The sequence below is a fragment of the Podarcis melisellensis genome (assembly GCF_964234715.1).
Source record: "Podarcis melisellensis genome assembly, chromosome: 10".
Taxonomy (NCBI): Eukaryota; Metazoa; Chordata; class Lepidosauria; order Squamata; family Lacertidae; genus Podarcis; species Podarcis melisellensis.
Genome location: NC_138542.1, coordinates 47,544,275 through 47,560,934, shown reverse-complemented (window position 1 = coordinate 47,560,934; position 16,660 = coordinate 47,544,275). Strand labels below are relative to the sequence as shown.

At 42.2% G+C, this 16,660-nt stretch overlaps 1 protein-coding gene across 3 annotated transcripts; it reads left to right on the top strand.

Annotated features, from left to right (window-relative positions):
• The first annotated feature begins 1,819 nt into the window (after positions 1 to 1,819).
• EIF3L (eukaryotic translation initiation factor 3 subunit L) lies at positions 1,820 to 16,660 on the top strand. Of its 3 annotated transcripts, XM_081928305.1 has the most exons (13): positions 1,821 to 1,973; positions 2,477 to 2,525; positions 3,882 to 4,092; positions 4,738 to 4,817; positions 5,799 to 5,860; positions 6,038 to 6,107; positions 6,610 to 6,683; positions 7,363 to 7,534; positions 9,303 to 9,457; positions 10,331 to 10,501; positions 13,293 to 13,790; positions 15,108 to 15,188; positions 16,437 to 16,660. In XM_081928305.1, the coding sequence occupies exons 1-13, from the start codon at positions 1,944 to 1,946 to the stop codon at positions 16,473 to 16,475; spliced, it is 1,692 nt and encodes a 563-aa protein (XP_081784431.1). In that variant the 5' UTR covers positions 1,821 to 1,943; the 3' UTR covers positions 16,476 to 16,660. The 3 variants fall into 3 exon arrangements, with proteins under 3 accessions (XP_081784432.1, XP_081784431.1, XP_081784433.1); XM_081928306.1 differs by lacking the exons at positions 15,108 to 15,188; positions 16,437 to 16,660 and adding an exon at positions 14,174 to 14,193 and having other exon boundaries at positions 1,820 to 1,973; positions 13,293 to 13,818; XM_081928307.1 differs by lacking the exons at positions 1,821 to 1,973; positions 2,477 to 2,525; positions 4,738 to 4,817 and having other exon boundaries at positions 3,883 to 4,092.

Genomic DNA, 16,660 nt, shown 5'->3' with positions numbered 1-16,660 from the left:
AAGGGGAAATGTGTGTGCGTCTTATGGAGCGAATGCAGGCTGTGCAGCTATCCCAGAAGCCAGAACAGCAAGAGGGATCACTGCTTTCGCTGCACAGTGATCCCTCTTGTTGTTCTGGCTTCTGGGATTCAGAATATTTTCTTTCTTGTTTTCCTCCTCCAAAAACTAGGTGCGTCTTATGGTCTGGTGCGTCTTATAGAGCGAAAAATACGGTATCTTGTGGGTCCCAGCACTATGATCACCATGTTGCAAAAAGGATTTTTGTGGCCATTCCAATGACCCCAATAGATTCCCTGCTGTAATAACGTTTAACCTGACTGGCTTTCTTTCTTTACATAAATTTTTCTTTCTAGAGCAGTAACTATGTTAACTTGGCACCTATATACTAAATTTAATTGTCATGCTGTCATTAATAAATGCATTATTCTTTTAAGATGTCACGGGACTCTCTTCTTTCATATTTATACTGCTCTTGTCCTGCACATGGCGGGTCTTGCCAGCTGCCATTGGAAACCAGAAGTTTGATCAGAGAACTATTTTGACTAGGCCGGGAGTCGGACGGTGATCAACCAAAGTAGATTTCTTTTACGTGTGAGGCGTTCGCTCGACCACTCCCGAAATGACGAGAAAACAAGGAGAGGATTGACACCTGCAACAGCCAATGGTAATCCAAATAAATTTTGCTCCATTCTTTTATAATTGCCCTGCAAGAATGGCGCTACTGAAAAGTCGGGGTGACAACTAGGATCCCACGACGTAATCAGACAGCATCGTTTGCCTGTTTTATAACCACTCGATTAGATGGCTTTAAATGGGGATGGGCCAAATGTATGCTGGATGAGTAAATTTATGGCCATCTTTACAACAAGGCAATGGAGCCTCCAGTTTCAGAGACAGTGTACCTCTAAATGTTTGTGAAATAAATAAATTAAGGTCTTATGTATATAATAAAGGTTCATAAATGTACCAAGCAAACACATACATAGATATATGGGCCAAATGTCTGAAGCTGCACAGGAGAGCAGCCATGGAGCCATTTTGACTCCCAGGCTGACCAGGTGTTTTCTCTGCAAGGTCAAATGGAGGAGCCTCCCCATTGTCTTTTCCTTCACAAATCCTGTCTTAAGGGTATGTCTGTGAATGAATAGGGTGACCCTGTGACTTGGCTCAGGAACAAAGTACTTATCATTACAAAAGACTGGCCAGGTTCCCTAGGGTATCAATCCAGTAAACATTAACAGGTAAATTGCCAGACAAGAGGTAAACAACCCACTTAGATTTCTGCTTTAGACCGCCCTTTCTGTGATGTAGGTATGATGTTTCTGGGGGTGGTCTTTGACTCCAAGGTGGGCAATTTACCTTGGTTCTGGGTCCTCCTCCTTCTCCTGTGTATGAAGGGAGCACCCTGTTGCAACAGTTCAAGAGAGATCAGGCTTAGAAGCTGCTTTGCTTCTCAATATTCTCTGGCTGGCCTGTTTTTTCCTCCGACCGATGGAGAACCTACAAAGGACTCTATAGGAGCAGATTTTTCGTTTATTACATCTGATACCTTGTGAGAAACAAGATGTTTCTCACCAGTATTCCTGGATCTGGCTGGTGGCCACTGGGAATAGGATACCGCGCTAAATGCGCCTTTCGGTCTTTTCCAATAGCACTCGCCTCATTCTTTTAACCCCTCTCGTGTCAAATATGCGCCAGCGGGGCTCATCCTCAGTCGTGCTGCGCCACAACAATCTGCGTCAACAAACCGCGCTTAAACCGAACCGCTTCTTGCGTTTCCGTTCCCCCCAGCCAATATTCAGCGAACACCCGGAGTACTTCTGTCGACGGTTTCCGGTCGGCACCGGAAGTAGCGCGGGTTGCTGACCGGAGCTCTTCCTCTGCTGCAACGCTCCCTCCCTGACGGTGTGCGTTCCTCTCGCCTTCGCTCCGAAAGCCTCGCCATGTCCTACCCGGCGGAGGATTACGAAGAGGTACCGGCCTCGCCTGCTCACTCCCCACCCGGGGTCTTGGTCGGCGGGTGGAAATAACTCGCCTGGCCGGCCTTGGGAGGCGGCGAGGGTGGTTTTTGTCGGGCGGCCGAGCAGCCCAAGGAAGGCGAGGCCGTGGTGTGTCGCCTTCTGGTTAGCTGGCCGTCCGCATCTGAGTAGGGAAAGGGCAAAGCATCTTATGGGTCTGTCGGGTCCGGCTGTCCTTTGTTAACAACAAATTGTCGCTGTTTTTTGTGTTGAATGTATGCTATATGGTAATTTATGGACCTAATAGGTCCATACACAAAACAAAACACTGTTGCTGTATGTAGGCTTGATTTGATTTGATCTTATATTTTGGAAATGTACATCCAGGTTTTTTTCCCTTTTAAGTTTTTTGCCCCCCTCTCCGAGAGAGTGAGGCCCCAAGCTATAGCTTGTTTAGCTTATACATAAATCCGACAGCGGCCAGGTGTGTTGATATTCTGGTCTTTCTCTGTTTTCAGGGCTCATATGATCCCTATACTTATCCAGGGGAGTATGATATGCACACAGGTGAGTCCTTTCGTTCTTATTTTATTTGTTTAAAATATGGTGGTCTGCTCTTCATCAGTACTGATGCTAAATTGTAAGATCTTTTGGGGTTAACCCCCCTTTTAAAGAATGTTTTTGTTATTTTCTCATCTCAGACTGTAGTACGACAACCACCAAAATCTGGGATTTTTAAACACCAGGAAACACTAGACTAGAAACAAATAAGCAGAGGAGAAGGTTAACCCACCACCCACTCCTTTCTTAAAAATCCTGAGTAGACAGATATATGTCTTCACTTGGTGCCAAAATGGAAATGAAACAGGAGGGCAGTCCACAAACAGGGTGCTGCTTTTCAAAAAGTGTCAATATGGAATGAGCCCTGCCTCCCCCAATGCCTGGAGTACCAAGAAGACACATGGACCTTGCCCACTCCCAATGCAAAATGGATGCACTACACAAGATGTTTCCATAATACATTAGGGACATTGTGGTATATGCACAGGCCAGAACTTTAATAAAAGAAGGGAGTGCTGTACAAAAGTTGCTAAGTGAATTTTACCAGCATCAAGTGCTGCATCATAATTCTACAACATTGTTTGGAATTTTCTGTTTTGGGCCACTATTAAAAGAACCAAACTTTTTCCTGAGTTGAATTTGACAACCCCGTGGGAAGATTAGATAAAGCACTTTTCTGATTAAGATTTGTATTATCCCTGACTATTGTCAGGGATAATTCCCTGATGGAAATTGTAACCCAACATCTGGAGCACCATTAATTCCTCATCCCTGAGGTTATTGATGGAGGGTCCTTCTTCCTACTTTGCTACCCTCAATGTTGTCGTCCTCTATTAGTAGTAATTAATAGGAAAATCTTGACAGAGCAAAGTAAGTATTAAACTTTTACTGAATTTGTATTTTCATATTTTATTTGGGATGAGAGGGATTAACTTGAGTTATATCTATTTAACCAAATTAATGTCTTGAGACATAATTTTATTCTTTTTAGTAAACTTTTTTTTGTTTGTTATTTGTATTTCTTGGGTTAAAAGCGATCTTGCTGTTCCTGGGTTCCAGTATTCTTTTATGTAATGTGTATGGATGTTTGGAAATTAAGCATGTAAAGTAATTATGAAGGGAAGTGGGGTTCTAAGTGCCAAGTGCTTTTGAAGGTTGGAGTACTGTTTCCTATTAATCTACATCAAAAGTGGGGAAACTGTAACCCTCCATGTGTTTTTGGACTCCAATTTCCATCAGCCCCAGATAGCATGACGATTGGCAGGGATTATGGGACTCTGAGTTCAACAACATCTGGAATGCCACCTTGTTCTACATCTTCCTGTTCTGTTTTAATATTCTTTCATCTCTTCTGTCTCACAGGAGATCCAAAACAAGATCTTGCCTATGAAAGACAGTATGAGCAGCAAACCTATCAAGTGATTCCTGAGGTGATAAAAAACTTTATCCAGTACTTTCACAAGACTGTGTCTGACTTGATTGACCAGAAAGTGTATGAGCTTCAGGCCAGTCGTGTATCTAGTGATGTTATTGATCAGAAGGTTTATGAGATCCAAGACATCTATGAAAACAGGTAAGATTCAGTTTTCTCAGGGAAGTATGAAGTTTGCAAATATATATGTCTTGTGGTATCATCAAGTCCCTCACATCAACACCTGTAAGAGAATGAATAATTCATGGGACAAAAATGCACAGCAGTTGCCTTGTTTATAAATTCTGGGAAGTTAGCTGAGGTTTGTGTAGGAAGTTGGTTTATATTGTTGGTCCAATCACGCAACTAGCCTAGTTCTGTTTATTTTGGCAAAACATCTCAGGGAGTGGCTGTCCAAGATCTCTGGCAGATTGTTTTCTAAGCCATAATGCTGAGGATCTTTTTAAGCAGAGATGCTTGGGGTTGAACCTGGGGGTTTCTGTGCTGCAGAGCTATAGTCCTTACAGAAGAAGACTTTTTTTCATTCCATTCTGAAGGGGGTCCTTCAGGTCTCACCAACAGACATGTGTAAATGAAAAGTCTTGCTATTGCTGTCTATAGATGCTAGATTTCTTTCTCACAGCAAATCAGTAATCCATTTTTACATATGCTTGATTTAAAAAATTTGAAAAAGCAATGCGAGTTGCAGCAGCAATGACTTAATGACTATTGACCATGTTACGTCTTGGTTTCTTTAGTACTGATGAGTGAGGCACTTGATTTACTAAACATTTCTGTGTGTTGCAGTTGGACCAAACTGACAGAAAGATTCTTTAAAAACACACCATGGCCAGAGGCAGAGGCTATTGCACCGCAGGTTGGAAATGGTAAGTATTTTCATTTCCCTTGGTCAGCGTAATAAGGAAAAGTAATGGGGAGCTTGCGGCCCTCCAGAACTGATGGAGCTCTGGAGGGCTGCAGGTTCTATTATCACTTCCTTAAGGTAAAGACTCATTGTGGCCTTTGTCATACATTGGAATAGTTAACCTATTATTAAAAATAAATAGAAATGGAACCATGACAGTTTGGGCATTTGCAGTGAGCTGAAGCAAGCTTTACTTACTCTGTGCTGCATTTTCACCTCGGCCCCCACTTATGCTTGGAAATGCTTAGTTGTGTTTGACATCTGTGATACTGTTATTCTGTATTGTAATGGCCAACTGGCCGACAATTTAACTGCAAAAAGTTAGATTGGGGAGGTGGCAGGAAAAGAGACCAAAGGCACCTGCACTATGTAATCTAGATACTTACGACCACCATTGTGTGGGTTCTAAGAAACCTGTTTCTGCTTGGTTACAAAGGAGCCTTTAGATTATGTCTAGATCCTTTAGTATTGCAGATTCCTACTTCTTTCATAAATGTCTGAGCGCAGAGAAGAAAGTTTTTAATAGATGGTAATTTTGAGAGAAACACTTTCCTCTCTTTTTCATCATGATATTTTATTTCCCCAAGCTTTATTCTGTTACGTTCCTACTGCACCTTTTCAGTCGTATTACTGCTGTTGATTGGAAAGGTTTATGCATCTAGATGTGGTTTTGATCTTGTTTGGTTGTTCTGTATCAGCCTTCACCAACTTGGAGTCCTCCAAATATTTTGGATTCTTTGTTGTTGTTGTTGTTGTTGTTGTTACTATCGTTATTATTATTATCACCTTTTCCCCCAATGGGACCCGCCTGCCATCAGCCCCAGCCAAGTTGGTGAGCAGTCTGAAGTTGGCAAAAGCTGTCTGAAATTGAATCAATTATTTGGGTGAAAAGAATAGGATGCAAATATTTTAAATAAGATAATATATCTATTTTTTCTTGAAGATGCTGTCTTCCTGATTTTGTACAAGGAGCTGTATTATAGACACATCTATGCTAAAGTCAGTGTAAGTACTGTGATGAAAAGTGAATTGACTTATTCAGTTGCTTATCCACTTTGAATCCCTGGGTTGTCTTGATTTGGGCATATCATTAGGTGAGATGCTCAGCTAGTATTTGAAGCCCAGAAAATTAAACTTTTAAGCTATATACCATCTCAACTCTGATTCTTTTTTTAATTACAGGGTGGTCCATCTTTGGAGCAGAGATTTGAGTCATATTACAACTACTGCAATCTATTCAACTATATTCTCAGTGAGTTCCTAGAATCTGTATATATAACTTCTTTCTTCTATTGTAAAAGAGAAAACGGATAATTTATATACCAGGGTGTGTTTAATCAACCTAGAATGCTATTCTGCCTGCGCACAAAATAATGTTGGTGGCTGTTTAGCTGAACTTTTCTGTCCAGCAGATCCTTCTATGTTTAATCCCCCTCACCCACTCACACATACTGAAAGCAATGGGGGCAATTAGCTATGTCACCTCAAGTCAGGTACAACTAAGGACCTAAATTGGGCCCCTCTTGGGGGAACAGAGCAGCTGTGGATCCATAGCCAGCTCTGCTGCGCCCCAGAACGCCCTGTTGTGAAGCACTATTCTTTCTACCACTTGTGGGAATACCACTGACGGTAGCTTTTCATCTGCCAGTCTCTGTGCATGCAGGTTGCTCCCTCCAGCAGACAACATCAAGGGGGTTTGATTGCTCTTTCAGTCTCTGAAGCGCTATAAATTCTTTGTGAATGTTCTTCTCTAGATGCAGATGGACCAGCTCCCTTGGAACTGCCCAACCAGTGGCTCTGGGATATCATAGATGAATTCATCTATCAGGTGCAGTAGCTTCAAGTTTGAAAGTCACAAGAAATAGAAACCTGGCTATAGTCAACTGGAAAGTGTGTGCGCCAGGCAATATGGGCTCAGGACTTCTCAATGAGGGTTATGTACTTTCTTACTTTGCTTGGCTCTTAATACTTCCCAGACATCTGATTGAAGCTGCAATCTTATATACACTTTCCCTGGGAGTAAGTTCTGCTGAACTCAAGAAGCCTACTTCTAAACAGACATAGGCTTGGACAGACTCTTGCATGGCTTACATGTTTTCTGTATCTAGAATCAGATTTTCTTTGATACAGAATGTGAATATATTGAACAGAAAATGACTTAAGTGAATTTCTAGCTGCTTTGGGTGAGATTTTTACTTAAAGCTGGAATTTGATTCCATGCTGTTATCCCCAATCCTCCATTCTTGTAGCCACCATTTGACTTCTGGGTGAAGAAACCTCAGGGAGTTTTTTTCTTGCTCAAATTGCTCATCTTTAAAATACCATTTAGTTAGAGACCTCTGTTATTTGGGCATGCATGTTAATAAATTACCTTACCTCCAGCCTTGCTCTGGGAAACTCCTTTATTTATTTGGGATTTGTATTCTGTCTCTATGCACAAACTATTGGAGGTGAACATAAATAATGACCCAGTTTTCTCCAACATTGTTCTCTGTATTCCTTCACAGTTCCAGTCCTTCAGTCAGTACCGCTGCAAGACAGCCAAGAAGTCTGATGAAGAAATTGATTTCTTGCGTTCAAACCCCAAGATCTGGAATGTCCACAGCGTTCTCAATGTGCTGCATTCCCTGGTGGACAAATCCAACATCAATCGGCAACTAGAGGTCTACACTAGTGGAGGTAAGAAGGAATCAAAGGTGCATGTTAGAGAGAATAGAAGTGGGTCCAGGTTGTGGTGTGAAGGCACATGAAGAACCATGCATTCACCACAATGTGTTGGTTTCCATGATCAAGGAAAGGCAAGATATAAATAGATTAAATAATAAAACAAAGCCTTATTCCCTGAGTTCCTGCCTGACTGGAAACCTGCAGAGGCTGTAAGTTCTCTTGTATAAACTCACTTGTATAAAACCAGCTCTGCATGTGTGTAGTTCTCTACAAGTAACATAATTTGTTGTGGTTTTATCCTCCAATACCTTTATTAGTATTCTTTCTGCAGAATCCTATCACTGGGAGGCTTTGAGCTATAGCTCTCCTTATCTATGTGATAGGTGCAGTTTAATCCGCAAGCCTGTTAAGCTAATTCTATCCTGCTCACTTTATTTACATGAAGCTAAATAGTCTTAAATCTAATGCTTGGGTTTAGCCAGTGTGTAGATTAGCCAGGAAGGAAACTGCATTTTGAATATACAGTGGTACTTCGGGTTACATGCGCTTCAGGTTACATACGCTTCAGGTTACAGACTCTGCTAACCCAGAAATATTATCTCGGGTTAAGAACTTTGCTTCAGAATGAGAACAGAAATCGTGCCCTGGCGGTGTGGCGGCAGCAGGAGGCCCCATTAGCTAAAGTGGTGCTTCAGGTTAAGAACAGTTTCAGGTTAAGAACGGACCTCTGGAACGAATTAAGTACTTAACCTGAGGTACCACTGTATTTGTTTTGTTTCGTAGGTCGTTTAATCAAACATGAGTCTTAGCAGTTTACATAATAGTATAAGATACTCGTTTTTAAAAAAACAAAAAAGCAGACTATAAATGATAAGATGAAAAACAAATATACATAAAACAATCAACAATTCATAAAAACAATTTATTACTAGTGGTAAATTACTTCAGTTGAATTGGTGAACTGCATGCTTGAGATTGCATAATATGAATTATTTTCATTCCAATGCATTTATAGTGCAGTTTTAAGCAGGTTTACTCAGAAGTAAGTCTTGCTGAGTTCAGTGAGCTTACTGAGTTCCTAACCATGTCTTCTCAGAAGTAGTTGGAATGAATTTAATGGGGTTTACTTCCAAGTAAGTGAGGTTAGGGCTGCAGCCTTAGGTTGTAATTCAAGGTGGGGAAGCTGTGGCCTTCCAGATGCTGTGGGACTCTGGTCCATCCACCCTTGTCTACATGGTCAGTGATCAAGGATGATGGGATTTTTAGTCCATCAACACCTGGAAGCCCACCGGTTTCCCACTCATGACATTATACTTGAAAGTAATCCCAACTGAAACCATTGGTTTTATTTCTGAATAAAAATAAATCAGGCTCTTTGTTCCTTACTCTTACATTTTTATATATGTTGAAACTGAATTTTTTTTACTCCATTTGTGTATACTGATGCAGTAGTGACTGTAAGTACAAGACCAGAGGATAGTGCTTATTTCGGATAAATTAATGTGCACAATAGGGATGTTTGTTCAGACAGGTGGATCTGATTCTTCTAATGTCTCAGTGGAACTAGTAAATTCTCAAACTCCTGTAAGAGTTCTTAAAACACTTTCAGGTCTTGATCTAGCCTCTATTACCCTAGATGAATCCAAATAAACTATTTCTGTATGGAAAGTCTGATCAAGCTGATTATAAAACAACATGTTGAAGGTTGCATTTGGTCTCTTCTCCCCTGTAGTACTTTCAAATTCCTATTAAATATGCAAATACTATTTTCCTCCCCTAGGTGACCCTGAGAGTGTAGCTGGAGAGTATGGCCGCCATTCTCTCTATAAGATGTTGGGCTATTTCAGTCTTGTGGGCTTGCTGCGCCTCCATTCACTCCTTGGAGATTACTATCAAGCCATCAAGGTTCTGGAGAACATTGAACTTAACAAGAAGGTAACGGAGCACAGGACTCAAATCCTGCCAGATGCTAGAGCATTAAAATAGAACATTCCTTTTCTCTTGGGTGTTACATTCATTTTTGTTGTTGAGGAATCCTCTGGATTTCATTAGGTTTGAATGCTCTTCTCTCCTATGCTGTCATGTGTGTCAAATATAAATCTCTGTTGCCCCATTTAAGTTCTGTGTGTAGAGCCATTTTGTGTAAAATGGAGGGTACTGTGAAAAATCTTTCGTTTTCAGTTCCATGCACAGTCAAAATTTTGGGTTTTTGAGAATCCAGCTCTTTTTAAAAAACCCTTTTTTGCTCTCTAAATTAGAGGTGTATATTTGAAAATATGCAAAGAATCTCCTTCAAAGCATCTGTTTTGTCATTTTCTTTCATTCCCTGAGTTAATATTCTGAAGTACCTGAGTGCTAGGTGTCCTGTTATCTTGGATGTTGTATCCTTTGCACCATGATACTATTTCTGTACTTCTCCAATATTATTCAGAGGACCAAGAGCATGTTTCAGAGAAGGCAAGCTACAAATATGACCTGCCCATTTCTCTATGTTGCCAGTCCTGTTTTCCACCTCAGGAATTACCTGCCCTCTCATATATATATAAATAAAGCATGCATATTGTGTACACATAAACATGCTGGTCTCAATAAAAGCAGATAAATCTATCAAACAGTTAATTGCATTGTCAGCCGTTGTGACCAAGTACAATGAATTGAGAACACAACATGGGATCTTAGCACATGGGATCTAACATAAGGAACTTGAGCAGAATCCCTCCACCATATCCTTTGGAAGAAAGCTGTCCTCAGTAGTGCTTGAAAATTATTTTTTTCCTGGCATCTCACTTGAATCTATTCCCTTCCCAGAGTATGTATTCACGAGTGCCAGAGTGCCAGGTCACGACCTATTATTACGTCGGCTTTGCATACCTCATGATGCGACGCTACCAAGATGCCATCCGTGTCTTTGCAAATATCCTCCTGTATATTCAGAGGACCAAGAGCATGTTCCAGAGGACAACCTACAAGTATGAGATGGTAAGGTACCCTGAAGCCATGTGGTAAACAGTTGCTTGTTGCTTCTGTTCCGAGCGCCTTTTCTTGATGCTGTTGATTATTTCCTCCCAGGCATAGACCAGATTTGTACACAATGCTAAACTATTATTTGTTTGAACTTCCATTTGTCCTATTAACCACAAGTTGTCTCACAAACAAGCAGACAAGATGACTTGTTTTTCTAAAGTATGGTTTGTTTTCCAGCTGCCCTTGACTTTTGTAGCATGGTAAGCTGGTGAGGTGGCGCCGGATGGCACTGTGGTCTAAACCACTGAGCCTAGGGCTTGCCGATCAGAAGGTCAGCTGTTCAAATCCCTGCGACGGGGTGAGCTCCTGTTGCTCGGCCCCTGCTCCTGCCAACCTAGCAGTTCGAAAGCATGTCAACGTGCAAGTAGATAAATAGATACTTCCCTGGCAGGAAGGTAAATGCGTTTCCATGCGCTGCTCTGGTTCACCAGAAGCAACTTAGTCATGCTGGCCACATGACCCGGAAGCTGTCTGCGGACAAATGCTGGCTCCCTCAGCCAGTAAAGCGAAATGAGCACCGCAACCCCAGAGTCGTCCGTGACTGGACTTAACGGTCAAGGGTCCCTTTACCTTTTTAAGCTGCTGAGGTAGCCAAACATAGCAGGGTGGGGGAAGGCATATTTTTTGCCAACAAACCATGATGGTTCGTTTTACACGTAGCGCTAAGACATAGTTTATTTAGCTGGGCTGGGTTTGCACATTCAGGCAACCATAGTTAGGCTAAATAAACTATGTCTTAGCGCTACGTGTAAAACAAACTATGCTCCTCTACGTCCAGAGTAATTTAATGCATTGTCTACCCAGACGTAACTCCCATTGTATTTAATTGGACTACACCAAGATCACTGCTTTATTGTTCTTTCTAACCAGATTATCAAGTTTTCTCCCCCCCCCTTTTTTTTTTTTAAAAAAACACCATTTTATATTACCTGCAGTTAAGCCTGATTTGGCCACAGACTTACTGGCCTTCCTGGGGACCTATATCTTCATCCAGAAGGCAACTGATTAAATCTTTCAGGAGCCAGTTTCTCCCTGGCTCCTTACTGTCTGCCCCAAATACATCAAAATTAGTCTTCACCTTCAAGGCTTTCTTCTGCTAATCTGACCTTGTCTCTTGTTACATTGCTCACACACTTTCCCCTGCCATTAATACCAGCTGTGATGTTCTCTCTCTGTGTATTCGCGCGCGCCCCCCATCCCCACCCCTTCACTGTATTAATCCTCCTTGCAATAGGACGAGCCAACTTTGAAACAGCTTCATCATTTTGATCTGCCAAAACCGTTGCTCTCTTTATTAATTGTTGAGTTTGTTCTCTGGATCCCTAAAACCAGTAAGTCAGTATTGAGTATCACGGATGATGAATTTTTGGGTGTAATTGTCCCACTAGGGCTTAAATGCAGTGTTTCAGTCAGCTAGCAATGTGTGAGTACGATGGCCTTAAACCTCACTGCTTTACACACACTCTTGCTGCTTCATTCTATAGTATTTTAGAAGATTTTATAGTACCTGCAGGACTCACATCTTCTGCCAAACTCCTCCAGAATGCAGCTGATTAAATCTTTCAGGAGTCAGGGTGCAACTCAACACAGGCCATTCCGCTTCTGGTTATTACCTGTCTCATTGTAGCGGGAAGAGTCTGTTTGGGATGCTATTATCATATCCGTAGGTACTCCAGGTTCTCTGTCCAGAATAAACTGTACAAATTAAACTTGTTTACCAAAATTGCATGTGTCAGTAACTTTTGTTTTGAGTGGGGAACTGAAGGGAGGAGAGAAGTAATAGAGAGTAAGAATAGGTGGGAACTAGCCAGAGCAAGCTTTCTTGACATCCTCCCCCCTCGGACAACATATTTCTAGGCTTCTCCCTGTGGGTTAGTAACATGCTTGTCTTTTATAATAATGCACCATTATATTTGCTTAAGTTCACATAGTAATACTTGTAGAAAATGTTTCATGTACATTATCTCAGGAATTTTTACAATAGCCCTGTAGATCAGTATCATTATTCCTGTTCTGCAGCTGGGAGGAAGAGACTCAAAGATTGATTTATTACATTTCTATTCTGGGGAAGAGAGGAATAACAAATTTGCAAAATAATACACTTTATTCTGTTTATTTTATACTAGCAGCCTCATATCCAGCATTGCTCAGAAATTCAAAGAAACCAAAAAAACAGTGCAGTTTTGAAAGGTTCAGTCTGCCATATTGATTCAAAACTGCATCCAATTGTATCCAAACATAAATGCAAATGTGCACTTGGATCTTGGGAACAATCATGCAAAATTTAGTTTCTTAAAATATATGGCAGCTTAGACATATTGAAAACATTTTAAAAACATTAATAACACCTAGAAATCTCTAAATAGTGGCTTACCTAAGGCCACCAAGAGGGTATGATCCTAAGGCGCTCCTAATTGGCATTTCTGAAGTTGGCACTCTTCAGTTACCAGTGCAAGGGCACATAGGCCTTACTATGGAAATGCAGGGTAAGAGTGACTCCATTGCCTGAATCCGTGTAGCGAAATGGCCAATGGCAGCTTTCAGTTTAATCCTGGCAGTTCAGGCTGTGTGCCTTTCTATTCTGTTTTGGTCTCCATGAAAGTTACCTGACAACTTAAAGCAGGGGTGAGATTTGACTGGAGGCTTCTGTCACTCAGACCTTTGGCCACTGTGCTGCACGAGTCCTTACGTGGAAATTTGAAAATACAGAGCGGAGTGTTTCTATCAAGCTTTCTTTGTGTCGCAGATCAACAAACAAAACGAGCAGATGCACGCCCTGCTGGCCATTGCGCTCACCATGTACCCTATGCGCATTGACGAAAGCATCCACCTGCAGCTCCGAGAGAAATACGGGGACAAGATGCTGCGCATGCAGAAAGGCGACCCTCAAGTGTACGAAGAGCTCTTCAGCTATGCCTGCCCCAAGTTCCTCTCCCCTGTGGTCCCCAACTATGACAACGTTCACCCCAACTACCACAAGGAGCCTTTCCTGCAGCAGCTGAAGGTCTTTGCCGATGAGGTCCAGCAGCAGGCCCAGCTTTCTACCATCCGCAGCTTCCTGAAGCTCTACACCACTATGCCGGTTGCCAAGCTAGCCGGCTTCCTGGACCTGACAGAGCAGGAGTTCCGTATCCAGTTGCTCGTCTTCAAACACAAAATGAAGAACCTGGTCTGGACAAGCGGCATCTCTGCCCTGGATGGCGAGTTCCAGTCTGCTTCCGAGGTGGACTTCTACATTGACAAGGTCTGTACGTTCCCGCCTGTCTGTTCACGTCTCCCCATCCCTTACGAGAAGCTTTCCGGGTTGGTCAGATTGCATAGGTGACGTGGGGAAGGACCATAACTCAGTGCTAGAGCATCTACCTTGCATGCGAAAGGGCTCTTGTTCCATCTCTGGGGTCTCCAGGTAGGGCTGAGAAAAGCTCTTGTCTGAAAGCCTGGGTTCGCTGCCACTAAGAGTAGGCAAGACAGAGCTAGATGAACTAGTCATCTAACTTGGTAGAAAGCAGCTTCCTGCAGAGTTCCTAGAGCGCCCATCTCCAGGCAGCCAGAGGTACCTGCTAGGAATGAGCTCTTCACTGCAGAGTTCCTGGAGTGGAAATGAGCTTTAAGCCAGGAGAGGCAAAGGTTAGAGGCTCTCCCAAGAATAGATGCATGCTTTTTAAAAATTCATAGTGCCACCTTCTATAGGAGGTACTTTGTTTTTCAGTACCATCAGCCCCCCCCCCATTTCATTCTAAAAGGGACAAAGCTATGAATCTTGCCCCAAAGAGTTCCATTCACTCCCACCTTTAGAAATCATCTACCCTTACCCAGTTTTCTCCATCAGTTCATCTTCTGCAAATACATCAGATTAAAGGCATATACATTAGTGATTATACACCAGGAATGGGAACCCCATGGCTCTCCAGATGTTGTTCAACTTCTAACTCCCATGAACATCTGGAGGGCTATATTCTGATATACACCATCATCAAATCAATTCCCATTCTCATCTGCCTGGATGAAGTTGCGTGTGTGTGTGTGTGTGTGTGTATATATATATATATATATATATATATATATATATATATATATGTTTCCTAGGGAGAGGGGTGAATACAAGGACAGTCTTCAACGGAGAAAGCATTGGTTGAAGCACCCTGTCTTACTACCTGACAGGTTTATCCCTTTCTTTTTTTATAAGTATGGAGTAGTATTATGTTTATTTGTGGCATCATAAAACAGTCTGTAGGCAACTTGCAGAAAGTGGGGATATATAGAAACAAATCATTGATAGCCACTCGGAATTAATAATGCAACAATAATGCATCAACAAAATATAAACATCACAGTGTTTATGGAGCAAGATAGCCAAGTAATCAGATTATTTCAAATGCCTGGGAAAAGATGTAGATCTTACCTGGCATCAAGAAGACGTTAATGTTGGCCTCACTCCTTCAGTAAGGAAGGAGCCTATCTGAATAAATATCCCTAGTTCCAGGCTAGAGTGAACTTCATACGGAGCTGTTGCCTGTTAGCATCCCTGGGCTGTTCCTTACTGTTGCCTATCTCTTGGCAGGACATGATCCACATCGCAGACACAAAGGTTGCTCGTCGCTATGGGGATTTCTTCATTCGCCAGATCCATAAGTTTGAAGAGGTAAGCTACTTGCTGAATGAGCAGGCGAAATATACTTTCGAAACCGTTTGCAAAATTTGATGGGGTGACCTATTTGCACGCTTTCAGCCAGGGTTTGAGGAAGAGCTGTGTCTGTGTGTCTCTATCTGTACAGGAGAGAGTGAAATCTAAACAGCATTGCCATGAATGCCAGAAATGAAAACGTAGGTGGCAGCAGTGCCATCTATCTGTGAGTGGAAGGAGTTCTCCCAATGTCACCTACCCTCTTCTGTCTCCTGCTGCTTGCAAGGGGGAACACGATGTAGTTGTTCCAGCTCTCCCACAGAGGGCACTGCATCACCAGGAGTCCCACCCGAGGGAATGAAAGCTCTATGAAGGGGAAATAGCCATTGTGTTGTTTTGACTCACATGGAGAGTGCCACTTTGAGCTGGGTTAACCAAAAGCACTGAGCACAGCACCACAGATGGAAGAGTGCCCCTCTTGGTAACAGATGGGCATCCTCTGCTGTACTGTGCATTACTTAAACATGTAAGAATAAGGATAAATACAAGATTTGCAGGTGAGCAGTAAGTTAAGGGTTGATTTTTTTAAGATTGCTAGGTTAGGGATTAGGGAAAGAACTGGAATATGTAGCACAGAATGTCGGAGAGGCAGAGATAGTAGTAGAGTGGTATTTGGCATTCTAAAATGCAGTCCAAGAAAGCAAAAATACGTTGAAGGAAGATTCTGGAGCCATGGGTACAAGTTTTATGCAGCCTATTTCAGTCTGGCTGGCTGCTTCCCAACTGCAAGAACATGGACAGGGCATGATTTTGTTTAAGACTGGGCATATGAACGCTAGGGTAGGGGTGGGGAGCCTATGGCCCTCCAAATTTTTGGATTATAACTCTGAGTATCCCTGTCTGCCGGCTTGGGCTGATGGGAATTAAAAGTCCAACAGCACTGGAGGGCCACAAGTTAGCTTAGGGGAGCCTTTTGCTGCCTGTTACTAAATACTAAATTACTCAATATCCTTGCAATCCTTTGCAACTTACGCAGTTGTGCAAACTTCTATTTGATGTTCAACTCTTCTGTGTTCTGACCTCAAATATCTCCATCTTGGTAGGGTCTAAGTGGTTTAATTTTCCCCATGTCTGCACTTGGGATTCTTGCATGGTGCCCAAATCCTTGAGTGAACAATGCATAATTCGGACAGTACCGTGTGTGTGTGTGTGTTTTCTACCCTGCCCCCAAGAATTCCCTTGTAATTAGATGTCTGTCTCTTTCAGCTGAATCGCACTCTGAAAAAGATGGGCCAAAGACCTTGAAAGTCGTCTTGAACTCGTCATCAACCGCCTGGTTCTTTCTGTTAAGTGGGCAAGCGGGGGGCGGGGAGAGAGAATGAGCTAAGAATTTTGGAATTTTCTGTAGGGTTCTGCAGTTTTTACTTGGATAGCAGACAGATGAGCTCATATAAAAGGACTAAGAAATCTAATTAAATGAGTGAAATATC